This window comes from Cyprinus carpio, chromosome A21 (assembly GCF_018340385.1).
Source record: "Cyprinus carpio isolate SPL01 chromosome A21, ASM1834038v1, whole genome shotgun sequence".
Lineage (NCBI taxonomy): Eukaryota > Metazoa > Chordata > Actinopteri > Cypriniformes > Cyprinidae > Cyprinus > Cyprinus carpio.
Window position 1 is genome coordinate 2,039,611 of NC_056592.1, and position 13,331 is coordinate 2,052,941.

The window sequence follows — 13,331 nt, forward strand, 5'->3', positions numbered from 1 at the left end:
GTTGGTTATTTGTGCTCTTTAGCTTGTTTACTTTCTTAATACACGATATGTAATGCTGATTAATGTTCATTCAATGGCAATAATAGCATTGACTTTGGCTCATGTGGAGCTGCTCTGATGCTCCATTCAGAAGGTCTTCCGCTGAGCTGACGATGAAGGACACACACTTTTGGATGGAGATGTTAGTGTTTTATTGTGCTGAAGATGAAATGAATGACTCATGCCGCTTTATTTGGAGCAGTAAATCATCTGCTGCTGCTTTCACAGAGTTCAGGATCTCCTCTGGAAGAGATTCGAACACAACCGGCTGGAGAGTTATATTTTTACTACTCAGAATACTCTTTTGAAAGTTTTTCATTTTTTGTATTCATTCAGCAGACATAAAGAGAGCTGCAAATATTCCAGATCTATAAAATATTTTCTTGCTTCTCCAGAAGTAGTTCCACATATTTATTATAAACCACAAAAATATGGAAAGATTTGGAATGTTTCTGAAAGAAGTCTCTTCTGCTCACCAAGACTGCATTTATTTGATCCAAAATACAGTAAAAATTGTGAAATATTTTTATAATTTCAAATAGATGTTTTTTATGTGAATGTATTGTAAAATGTAATTTATTTCTGTGATGCAAAACTGAATTTTCATTATTATTACTCCAGTCTTCAGTGTCACATGATCTTCAGAAATCATTCTAATATGTAGATTTGCAGCTCAAGAAACATTTCTGATTATTATCAATGTTGCTGCCCAATATTTTTCAGGATTCACAGTTGAATAGAAAGTACAAAAGATCAGCGTTTATTGGAAATCAATATCTTTTGTAACATTAGAAATGTCTCTACTGTCAATTTTGATCAATGTAATGCAAGTATTAATTTCTAGTTTTTTAATTACTACAAACTTTGGACTGGTAGTGCATTACAATTTCCACAAAATATGAAGCATCACAACTGTTTTCAACTCTGATAATAATCAGAAATGTTTCTTGAGCAGCAAATCATCATATTAGAATGATTTCTGAAGATCATGTGACACTGAAGACTGGAGTAATGATGCTGAAAATCACAGGAATAAATTGCATTTTACAATATATTCACATAAAAAAAACAGCTATTTTAAATTGTAAAAATATTTCACAATTTTACAGTTTGATTAAATAAATACAGCCTTGGTGAGCAGAAGAGACTTCTCTCAAAACATTAAACATTTTAAAATCCATATATGACCTTTTTAGTCTTAAGTCTCAATTTTTTTTTAAATTGAGATTTATTTATCATCTGAAAGCTGAATAAATAATCTTTCCATTAATGTATGGTTAGGATATGTTAGGATAGGACAATATTTGGCCGAGGGTGCAAATAAATCAAAATACTGAGAAAATCATCTTTAAAGTTGTCCAAATGAATTCTTAGCAATGCATATTACTAATCAAAAATTAAGTTTTGATATATTTACGGTAGGAAATATACAAAATATCTTCATGGAACATGATCTTTACTTAATATCCTAATGATTTTTGGCATAAAAGAAAAATTGATAATTTTTACACATACAATGTATTTTTGGCTATTGCTACAAATATACCCCAGAGACTCAAGACTGCTTTTGTGCTCCAGAGACACAAATAATAAAATATTAAAATAATAATTAAAAAATATTGAAAAACACATTAAAAAAAAATCATACGACACATATATAACAAAAATATTTTAAAAAAAAAATATATAAAAAAAAAAAAAAAAAAAAAAATAATAAAATAAAAAAAAAAAAAAAAAACAAACTTGTTATAGGAAGATGTAGGGTTGTGAAATGAAAATAGAATAAAAATAAAAATAAATATCAATAAAAATTTAAATAATAAAATAAAATAGTAAATTATTTTTTTTTAAACGATCAAATATAGTAATTAAAAATAAATAAAATTAAAAAAACAATTAAAAGCCCAAATAATAACTCCATAAATAAAAATAAAACTTACAAATCCTAATGTTTTTAAGCATAAAAGAAAAATCTATAATTTTGACCCATACACTGTATTTTTGGCTATTGCTATAAATATACCCCAGAGACTTAAGACTGGTTTTGTGCTGCAGGGTCACATATGTTCTTCAGATTTCTTTTCCAGATGCTCATGATTTTTCAGTATGATGTGAGCTGCTCTGTGTGTTTGTGTAGATGTGAATGTGCAGGAGTTCTGGGAGCCGGATGTGTTTAACTACACGACTCTCCTGCTGAGCGAGGAGCGCGGCGTGCTGTATGTCGGCGCTCGAGAGGCCGTCTACGAGCTCAACATGAGCAACGTGTCAATCAAGAGCAACCAGGTGAGTGTTACTCCAGCCGTCTGACTCCTGATCCAGCTGAAATGTCTTTTAAAGACTCTCACAGTGCACCGTTTTCCCCTCGTGTGATGTTATATTGATTCTGTTTCAGCTTCTGTGGAAAGTTTCAGAGAGCGACATGTCGATGTGTATTTTAAAGGGGAAATCTAAAGAGGTAATGTGGAAAAACAGACTCAAATTGACCTCGATCTGACGATTCTGTCACTGACGCTGGATTCTTTGTAAATACTTCTGATCTGTAACTGAAGTGTTTTTGTGCTCGTGTGACAGACGGACTGTCGGAACTACATTCGAGTTCTGCAAGTGCTGGATGAAGACACTCTGTATGTTTGCGGGACTCACGCGTTTCAACCTCTCTGTGATTATCTGGTGTGTACATAACACTTTAAAACATTTCAAGTGTCAGCCAAACTTGCCAACAAACACTCATCTTTATAAGATCGCATCCACTATTTCAATAAATCTTTCAAGAGCAACCAACTCCCAGATGAACTGCACTATAACACGTTGGATGACATTTGAGGCAAATAAGTATTTGAAAAATGAAAAAAAAAAAAAAAGCATTAGGAATGACTTCAAATCCCCCACAACAGTAACACTGAAAATTCAGCTATTAAATACAGTTTTGTTTTTAAAATTAAGTTTAAATGACACTGATTCATGGCTTCTACAGAAGAATATATAATCATTTTACATCTGAGCTAAAAAATCACTTTTTGTCTGATCCTGTGTTATTTTAGTATCATTTATATACTATTATAATATTTATTTAATGTTTTGCATTTTTTTTTATATTTATATAACTTTTATTTTAGTTTAAGTTTTAGTGTTATTTTTATTACTATTTTTAAATATTTGTATTTTTATTTCAGTTTTAGTAATATTATTACTTAAACTTACACTTGTTTCAGTTATTTGCCATGGCAACTTTTAAAAGTTTGTTTATTATTATTATTATTATTATTATTATTATTATTGTTGTTTTACAATTTCAGTCTAATATTTAATTTAAATATTTATTTTTGAAACAATTTTTAAGTTATAGTAAATATTTTGATTATTTGTTTTTTAAACAGTTTATGGTCTTAGTGAATAATAACAAAAGTGTTTGGATTTTTAAATTTGTGAACTAGTTGTTCCGCTTTATAGATTTAAACACAAATGCTTTGTTGCCAGTTTTAAACTGTGTGACATTTTGGTTTGTCTCGATAGCTTCAGATAACAGTGGCTCTCAGTACTGCATTTCTGCATATTAATACAATAGTTTCCTCTTTCTGTCGCCATGAAGTCGGATTGTGTGATCATGTGACTCTGTAATCTGAACTTTATATCTGTTCTGTTTCATATTGTGCTTTTACATCATAATAAAACTCAAACTTTGAGATGCATCTTGTCTGATTTCTCTTCAGTCGCTGCAGGGTTTTGGTTTGCAGGAGAGAGCGGAGGACGGCAGGGGGAAATGTTCCTTCGACCCGGCCCAGAGCTTCACCACTGTGATGGTTGGTGAGTTAACACACTAAAGCACATCTGCAGGACGGTCTCAGTGTGTTTCTGCTGTGTTTCCAGTAGTACTGACGGTTAGCTGGTTGTTTGTTGTTCAGATGGCGAGTTGTACTCGGGAACGGCGTATAACTTCCTGGGCAGCGAGCCGATCATCTCCAGATCTTCTCTGTCTCAGAGTCTGCTGCGCACAGAGTATTCAACGTCCTGGCTCAACGGTACGATGCTGATGTGTCCACAGCTGTATAAAACAGCAGACAGTATAAGTGCATATGAATATATAAGTATGCAAAGAGAACCGTTAGTGCAAAATCAAATCTGTTTGGTGTAGACACGCATTCAGATCATTTAATGAAGTAAAAACAACATCAAAATCATCATAATTTTGAACTGAGTTATTGTTAATGAAAAGCAAAGCTAATAAAAACATTTCTGTTAATTAAAATAAAGATGAAATAATATCAAATGTAACTATTAGATGGAATACTTTAGAATTGTTACCTCGATGAAGCACTAAAATTTCGAACTGGATATCAATAAAACAAAAAAAATAAAAAAAAAAAAATAAAAACTAAAAAATAACAGAATAAAAAAAAAAAAATAGTAAAAATGACAAAAGCATATAAAATCATTAACAGAATTATTAATGTATAAGACTAATATTAAAAACTGAAAATATAGAATTAAAATCGAATTCAAAATATGAATAAAAATGATAATAGTGTGTAAAAATACAAAAATATTAATATTTTAAAAATAATAATAAAAATGATAAATGTACATAAAATGTCATTCATATTGATATTAATAAAACTATATTTTAAAAAACTGAAGCTATAAAAAAAATAAAAAACATGACGTGTCATGCACTAACAAAACAAAAACACAAAATAAAAAAATAAAAACTAATTCAAAAATTGACAAAAGCGCATAACAAAATTACTGAATATTTAGTGTTTTTATTTGTTTATTAAAATGAAAACTGAAAATATGAAAATGAAAGCTAATTCAAAAATATTAATAAAAGTGTATAAATAATACTAAAATATTAATTTAAAAAATGAATAAAATGACTAAAGCACATAACAAAATTACTGAAAATGTTTTTTTTTTTATTTGTATATTAGAATGAAAACTGAAAATATGAAAAAATAATATAAAACAAAAATTAAAAAAAAAATGAACGAAGGCACATAAAATTTCTAATATAACTATAATATAACTATAAGCTGTAATATAACTATTAACAGTCTGAAAAACTGTATTAATAAAACTAATATTACGATGAAAACTAAAAATGAAAGCTGTAATATAACTATAACAGTCTGTTCTGTGTTCAGAGCCCAGTTTCGTCTTCGCTGATGTGATCCGAGAAGGACAGAACAGTCCGGATGGAGATGACGATAAGGTCTACTACTTCTTCACCGAGGTGTCGGTGGAGTACGAGTTCTTCGGGAAGCTGCTGATCCCCAGAATCGCTCGCGTTTGTAAGGTGAGATGATTGAGTCATTTCTCACTGACACAGAAGCATGTTCATGTGATATGCCAGTGTTTTTCTTTTCAATTAAAGCAGAAAAATGACTTCTTCCTTGGAATTTTCTCTGGTAAAAAACAATCAACTTCCTTCTTCCTCAGCTTTGACAGAAGTTTGAATCTGATCACCTGCCTTCGTCTCAGCTTTCATTCTTGCTTTATCTGTCAACATCTTGCTTTCAGTTTACTGCTGGACAGTCAACATTTTTGTTTCTGATTATATATAAACAGTGCAAAAGCGACTATGTCTGGTCATTTTCAGTTACATAAAAATCATTCAGTTATATATATTCTTGCAAGTCACATTTTTGACAGTTTTGCACAAATTAACTATCAAAAAAAAACTAAAACTATAAAAACTTACAAAAAAACATAAGAAAATTACTTAGGATAAACTATTAAATAATAATGATTAACTATTAAAAAAAAACTAAAACTATTAAAACTGACAACACTACATAAGAAAATTACTAAAAAAGTATTGATAAACCTAATTTTAAAACAAAAACTTAAAATCTAAAGTTAAAAGTAATTCAAAATAATAAAAACTGTTAGTGTTTAAAAATATAAAAATATAAATATTTAAAAAATGACATTATAAATTGTAAATTTTAAGACAACATAACACAATTTCTTAACAAATTAGTATTTATATTAGTATTAATAAACCTGATATTAAAACAAAAACTGAAAAAAATTAAAATAAAAACTAATTCAAAATATTAATACAACTATAATAGTGTATAAATAATACTAAAATATTAATATTTTAAAACAAAAACTTCTAAAAATTACAAAACTACAAAACAAAATAGTATTAATATTAGTATTAATAAACCTAATATTATAATGAAAACTCAAAATATGTATAAAATAATAATAATAATAATAAATTGTATAAGTGCATAAATAATATAAAACTGTTTAAAAAATTTAATAAACTAATTAAAAATAACCAAAGAACATAACTAAATTACTATTTTTATTATTATTATTATAGGTTTTAAATGATAATATAGTATTAAATGGTATTAATAGCTGCAGATGGGGAAGGTTGTTTAGTTTATGATGCAGCGTGTATATCAAATGTGTTGTAATCAGTACTAAATAACTCTGAAAACAAAACCGAATGAAATTACAGACTTTAATGGCCATGAGTCTGACATTAATCATTTTTTCTATTAAATATAACAACATAATTATTCTTCATTTTACCATCCTGCTATCAGCAAAACTCCCCATGAGCTGATTGAATAAAACTTCACCTCTGGACAAAGTGTATGAGATCATGGAAATCTTTAAACATTCATATAATAGTTTGAAAACCGCACAACTTCTGCTTTTGGTTTATCACATCTCTCGCTGTAACAGGGGGATCTGGGCGGCCAGCGGACGCTGCAGAAGAAGTGGACGTCGTTTCTGAAGGCTAAGCTGGTTTGCTCCATGCCAGAGCTCAACTTTGTCTTCAATGTGGTTCATGACGTGTTTATTCTGAAAGCGCCGCACTGGAGAGACACCATCATCTATGGGGTCTTCACATCTCAGTGGTGAGCTTCAGCACCTCTGTGTGTGTGTGTGTGTGTGTGTGTGTGCGGTTAGTTAGTAGTGTGTGTGTGTGTGTTGTTCATGTGTGTGTGTGTGTGTGTGTGTGTGTGCGGTTAGTTACTCATGTTGATGAGCAGGACTTCAAGCTTGTCTGGTATTCGAAACCACTTGTTCCTGTTTGGCTTGATTCAGTCTGTGAGTCACCCGCAACTGAGTAATCATAAGGAAGCAGATCAAAAGTGGCACAACTGGATTATTTTTTATGCATAAGGGAATTTTCTTCAGAAATGTCCTTGTTTGTGTGTTTTTCCAGGGGGAATGTCGGTCTGTCCGCCGTCTGTGCGTATAACATGAGCTCAGTGCACGAGGTTTTCTCCAAAGGGAAGTTCATGCATAATTCATATTTGTGCTTACAGGATCCCACACCAAGTGGGTTCGATTTAATGGCATCACCCCGACCCAGACCAGGAGCGGTTAGTATTTCCCCAAAACGGGGATTTCAGTGGTTTATATTTGTGCTTACAGGATCCTTAGATTAGATGGTGCTGGGAAGGGAATTAGTCACAAGAGTCTATAGAAAATAAAATGAAATAAATTGAAAATAAATTAATAAAACAAATAATAAAATATTAAAATAATAATTAAATTATTATGAAATACATTTAAAAAAAAAAAGCATGTGATGCATATGTAGGACAAGCAGTTTGGAAAATGAATGGATGTGAAATAAAATACAAATAACATTTAAATAATAAAAAAATAAACTAAATAAAAAAATAACTGTTATAGAAAGAAGTATGATTGTGAAATAAAAACAGATAAAAATGTTTAAAAAATAATAATAAATGTAAATAATAAAATAAAATAGTAAAACACATAATAAAAAATGGTCAAATAAAATAATTAAAAATAAATAAAATAAAATAAATAATAACAAAAAAAAATTAAATAAAAAAAGTTAAAAGCCCAAAATAATAACTCATTATTAATTAAAAATAATATAAAAATTAAAACTTATTTTAGGAAATATATATAGTTGTATAATAAAAAAATATATATATATATATAATAAATAACATTAAATTATATATATATATACATACATATATATATATATATATATAATATAACATAGGACAAGCAGTTTGGAAAAAAGAAAAATAATAATAATTACATTAAATTACAGATTAATTGCTCTATCCTGAATGATTTCATGTGCTGATTATATATTCCAGTGCATCAACAGCCTGAACCGCATGCAGAACATCAACTCGTCGCTCCAGCTGCCCGATAAGACGCTGCAGTTTGTGAAGGACCATCCTCTGCTGGAGGACCCCGTGCTGCCCATCGGAAACGGCCCGCGCCTCATCACCAAAGACGTCAACTACACGCAGATCGCTGTCGAGAGAGTCCAGGCGCTCGATGGCAACATCTATGATGTCATTTTCACCGCCACCGGTGAGTGTGTGCAGAGAAATGTGTGACAGCACAGGTTCTGCTCATATTCTTATATATAATATAGAGTTTCTTTTTTTAATATTTTATTATATATTTTATGTAGTATTTTTCTCAATACCTTATAATATACTTTATATATTAATCAGGTATTAATATATATATATATTATATATCCAAAGGAATCATATAAAATTAAATTATTTTAATTCAAAGTATTTTAATTAATATTTAATCAATATTTTAAAGTTTATAAGCAAACAGTATAATTGAATAAAACACAGCAATATTTATTTAATTATATATATATATATAATTAAAATAAATATTGCTGTTTATTCAATTCAAAAATTATATATATATATATATTATTCAATATATATATATATATATATATATATATATATATATATATATATTATATATATATATAAATATTTTTTTTTTCTTTCCTACAAGTATCTTCAATACTTTATAGTATACTTTATAATTTGAGAATCAGGTCAAGCATCATAATTTATTTTATTTTTATTTACATAATTTTAGAATATCTATACTTGCATATTTGTTGGAATCATAATCATAATTTAAACACCCATTGCCAGGAAGGTGAAATACAGTACACATTTTTCTAAAGTAATTTATAATTTTAGAATCAGGTGAATCATCATCATTTATTTTAATTTTTTAATATATTGTATTAGTGTAATTTTTTAGAATACAATATCCATACTTGTTTTTAGTACATATTGTATTTTTTATTTTTCCTATATATATTTTAATGTGATTTTCACCGAGCGTATGGGGTGAAATGTGTGAAAGGATGTGATAAACCACAGGATGTGTGAGTCTGGTTCTGATTTGTTTCTTCACACTAAAGTGCCATGAAGGGAATTAAGATCCCATCATCTTATTCTATTGATGTCTGAATGTGTTTCCAGATAAAGGTTTGCTGCATAAATCTCTGGTGTATGAGGGCGAGGTTCACACGGTGGAGGAAATCCAGCTGCTGAAGAACGCAGAGCCAATTAAAACACTTCTGCTCTCCTCACAAGTGGTAAGAACCAGAAACAACATGATAACACTCAGCCGAGACTCATCTTATCATCGCCGGGACCTTTGAGCGCTGAATCATGAGGAATAGAATCCACACACATTGTATCATTTCTCAGCAGGGAGGAAGTTTCCATACGCTGGAGACAGACAGTCTGGATGGACTCTGTTCCTCTTTCAGCAGCAAATCATCTCTGCTTTCTCATGCATTGTGTGTTGTGTCCGTCACAGGCGCGGTTCCTGTACGCTGGTTCTGACTCAGGTGTGGTCCAGTCTCCCACAGCGTTCTGTGAGAAGTACCCGTCCTGTGTGGACTGTGTTCTGGCGCGGGACCCTTACTGCGCCTGGGACCCGCGCTCGGCCTCCTGTGTTAATATTTTCCAGCATGATGCTGATGGACGGTGAGAAAAGAGAACTAACGTTCACACTGTGACTGACAGCACGTCCGTCTCCTTCACATGGAGGATTTTAGTCAGAACTTCTCAAGTATTTGCAGACACAGCACTTTAATCAGCTCTCTGATGTCTTATTTGTTAGTCAAATCATTTTATTCCTATTACTGTAGGTTTTAAAGACTCTTTAAACATTTTTGAATATATTTTATGTAAGCCAGACAGCTTGTATTCACTCTTAGTTGTGTTTTTTGTGTGTGTTTTTTTTTTATACATAAAAATATAAAATTCTGCAAGTATTTTTAATACTTTTTAATATTTTAAATATTAAATAATTATGTTTATAAATTATATAAATCCATTTATAATTTTTAGGATTCATTATTTAAATATTTCATAATTTATTATTATAGTTCAGTTCATAAAATTTTATTACCAAAATTAATATTTGCATATTTGTTTGGAAATAATTTTAGAGTCAGAGCAATCATAATTTCTATATTATATATATTTATATTTTCTCAGTACTTATATATACTTTATAATTTTAGTTATGTCAAACATATTAATTGAATTTATTTTTAGATTTTTTTTATTATTTATAATATAGTATCTATACTTGCATATTTATTTTGAAACTCATAATTTAAACAGCCTTTTCCTAGTAGATTCATAATTTTTAAAGCAGGATATGAAATACAGTAAAAAATTTATAAATATTTATTTTTTATATATATATATATATATGTGTGTGTGTGTGTGTGTGTATATATGTAATTTTATAATATATCTATTTACATTTTTCTTAATAATTTTTAATGTTTTATAATTTTTAGGAATCATCATCATCATCATGTATTTTTTAAATTTATTATTATATTATAATTTATAACATAAAACTGTATTTGGAAATACACACACACACACACACACATATATATATTTATATATAAAGTTGTAAGTGTTTTAGACTCTTTTCTACGTTATCATCTGTAGTCCGGTGTCTGTGTTTACTCTGAACTCTGTGTTTTGTGTGTGTTTTTGCAGGAAGTTGTTTCAGAGCCTCAAAGGGGATGCTGGGATATGTCCTCCAGGTGTGTCATGTAGAAATAAACTCAGTGAAGCAGCTCAAATGGTCCACTTTTAGTGCATTTAACTGCATGTACAGTAACTGGCACAGACTCACAAAATCAAGAGCGCACGAGAATATTGTCACTGTAATTCTAATAATTATATAGACACGTACTCACTAAAGGAAGAAAATTTAAAATTTAAGATACATTTGAGTGTGTGTGTATTAGTGGAAGACAATGCTTAGCTTTTAATGTTTATAATTTATTATATATCATTATGAATTGTATATATTATATTTTTATAATTTATCATATTTTATTTCATTTAAGTATTTTAAAGTATTTGTCATTACTATATAAATTATAATGCTTTGTCATTTTAGATTCTGAGAAATAATAATCATAATTTATAATTTTATATAATTTATGTTTTCTGTTTTGTGTGTGTGTGTGTGTATATATATATATATATATATATATATATATATATATATATATATATAGATAGATATATATATAGATAAATAAAACATAAATAATTTTATGTATATTATCATAAAATGTATATTATGATTGATTCCTCTGAGTCTTAGAAATTAAATAACAAATAAAATAATTTAATTAATTAATGATTTTTTTATAAATGTCAAGTGTTTATCAATTCTTTATCATTTTAGTAATTTGAGTAATTTCAGCTGAATTATCATCATTAATTTCTATTTATAATTTACTATATCATGTATTTTTATAATATTTAATATTATCATATAAATCAATGATTGCGTATTTTATTTTGAACTAATTTTAGAGTCAGAGTCATTGCCAGGTAGATTCAAAATTCTCAAAACATGAAATGAAATTCAGTACAAATCAAGTTATAAATAATCATTGCATGTTTTCTTCACTACACGAACAAAAGCAAGAATTTAATTTAGTTTAATAGTTTTAAACAACAAAAAAAAATAAAAAATTAAAAAAGAATAAACAGCAAGAAATGTCTTTTGTAGTTACATCATGTGTATTTTCTCTGTGTGTCAGTGGCTCGTCTGGCGGTGGATGACTATCAGCAGGTGTTGGTGAAGCCGGGCGGCTCTGCTGATCTGCCGTGTCCGGTGCGCTCAAACCTGGCTCAGGTGTTGTGGAAGCTCAACGGCCGCGTCCTGACCGAAGCCTCACGCTTCCTCCTGCTGAGCGAGAACGGGCTGCTGATCTACAGCGTGACGCCGGAGGACGCCGGCCGCTACGAGTGCTGGTCCGTCGAATCGGCCGCGGGAAAGAACTTCACCCGTCTGGTGGCGGCATACACGCTTCGACTGGAGCTTCCCGAGAGCGTGCCGTCGATATCCGCTCGGCATCCGTCCAGCGCCGCGTCCACGGTCACGCCGGAGGAAGGTAATGACGGTAACGGCTCCGGACTAACGCCGGCTCACACGGACGCTCCCTCACTAACAACCCCTCCCAGCAGTGCCATTAAACCCAAATCCTACATCCCTCCAGAGGTCAGCAACTTACCGACACGAACCCAGACGCTTGACCCCTCGGCTAAACACATTCAGCATGACAACAGCGTCGCCCTGCTGTCGCTCTTCCTGCTGTTCTTCCTGCTCTTCCTCGCCGCGTTGGCATACAACTGTTACATGCAGTACCTGCCGGCGCCGTGTCTCCGCCTGCGATCCACGCTGCTCGGCTCCAACAAAAAGCCGCAGGCCGAGTACGCAGCCTGTGAGGCCGGCCTGATGGACCCGGTGCAGGAAAAGACGGATCAGAACGGAGCGCATCCGCTGCGTGCGCTCAGAGACACCGGATACGAGACGGAACCGGAATGTGGGAACGGCGGAGTTCCTTCCAGCAGCTACGAGGACGCCGGTGATAGTCCCGTGAAAGAGCGGCCCTTCGACGTAGACTGCACGTCGCAGCAGATTGAATACGCAGACGCCGACGCGCCGATCTGATGCTGCGTGTTTCACTCGCATTCACAGAACCACCGCAGCTCTGCAGGAACAAACGCAGAATTCCAAATCACATTCCAAATTGGAAACATTGTTTACCAAATTGGTACGTTTCGTGATGTTTTCCAAGTTGGAGCAGCGGACTGTATTTGAGTATTTTTGTGGCGTTTAATGTTCACCCTCAGATCGCACCGCAGAAACTGATTTCTGACCTGTTTTCAGTGCTAATATCTAAACCTTGTTAAATCAAGACACACCTACTTGATTAGGAAAATGAGTTTAGATATTGAGTCATGCTTTCTAAAAAAAAAAATAAAGTTTACGATTAAGTGAGGTTTTGTTTAAAACAAGAAAAAAAGTCTGTCAGTATTTTCTTCATGCAAAATATAATTTATAGTCTTTTTTTATTTTATTTTTAGGTGAAACCCCAAAATTTGAAGACATTTTTATATATAAATATATATATATATATATATATATATATATATATA

The 13,331-nt window shown here is 31.1% G+C and overlaps 1 protein-coding gene across 1 annotated transcript in view; it reads left to right on the top strand.

Annotated features, from left to right (window-relative positions):
- Positions 1–13,261, top strand: part of LOC109082032 (semaphorin-4D-like) — a 47,522-nt gene extending 34,261 nt beyond the window's left edge. The window contains 15 exon segments of the mRNA XM_042778536.1: positions 2,177–2,322; positions 2,432–2,494; positions 2,611–2,709; positions 3,750–3,843; positions 3,942–4,058; positions 5,181–5,332; positions 6,745–6,920; positions 7,232–7,319; positions 7,322–7,365; positions 7,367–7,391; positions 8,154–8,376; positions 9,315–9,430; positions 9,658–9,827; positions 10,866–10,912; positions 11,930–13,261. Coding sequence (XP_042634470.1) covers positions 2,177–2,322; positions 2,432–2,494; positions 2,611–2,709; positions 3,750–3,843; positions 3,942–4,058; positions 5,181–5,332; positions 6,745–6,920; positions 7,232–7,319; positions 7,322–7,365; positions 7,367–7,391; positions 8,154–8,376; positions 9,315–9,430; positions 9,658–9,827; positions 10,866–10,912; positions 11,930–12,843 — 2,474 coding nt within the window. The 3' untranslated portion in view covers positions 12,844–13,261.
- The last annotated feature ends 70 nt before the right edge of the window (positions 13,262–13,331 follow it).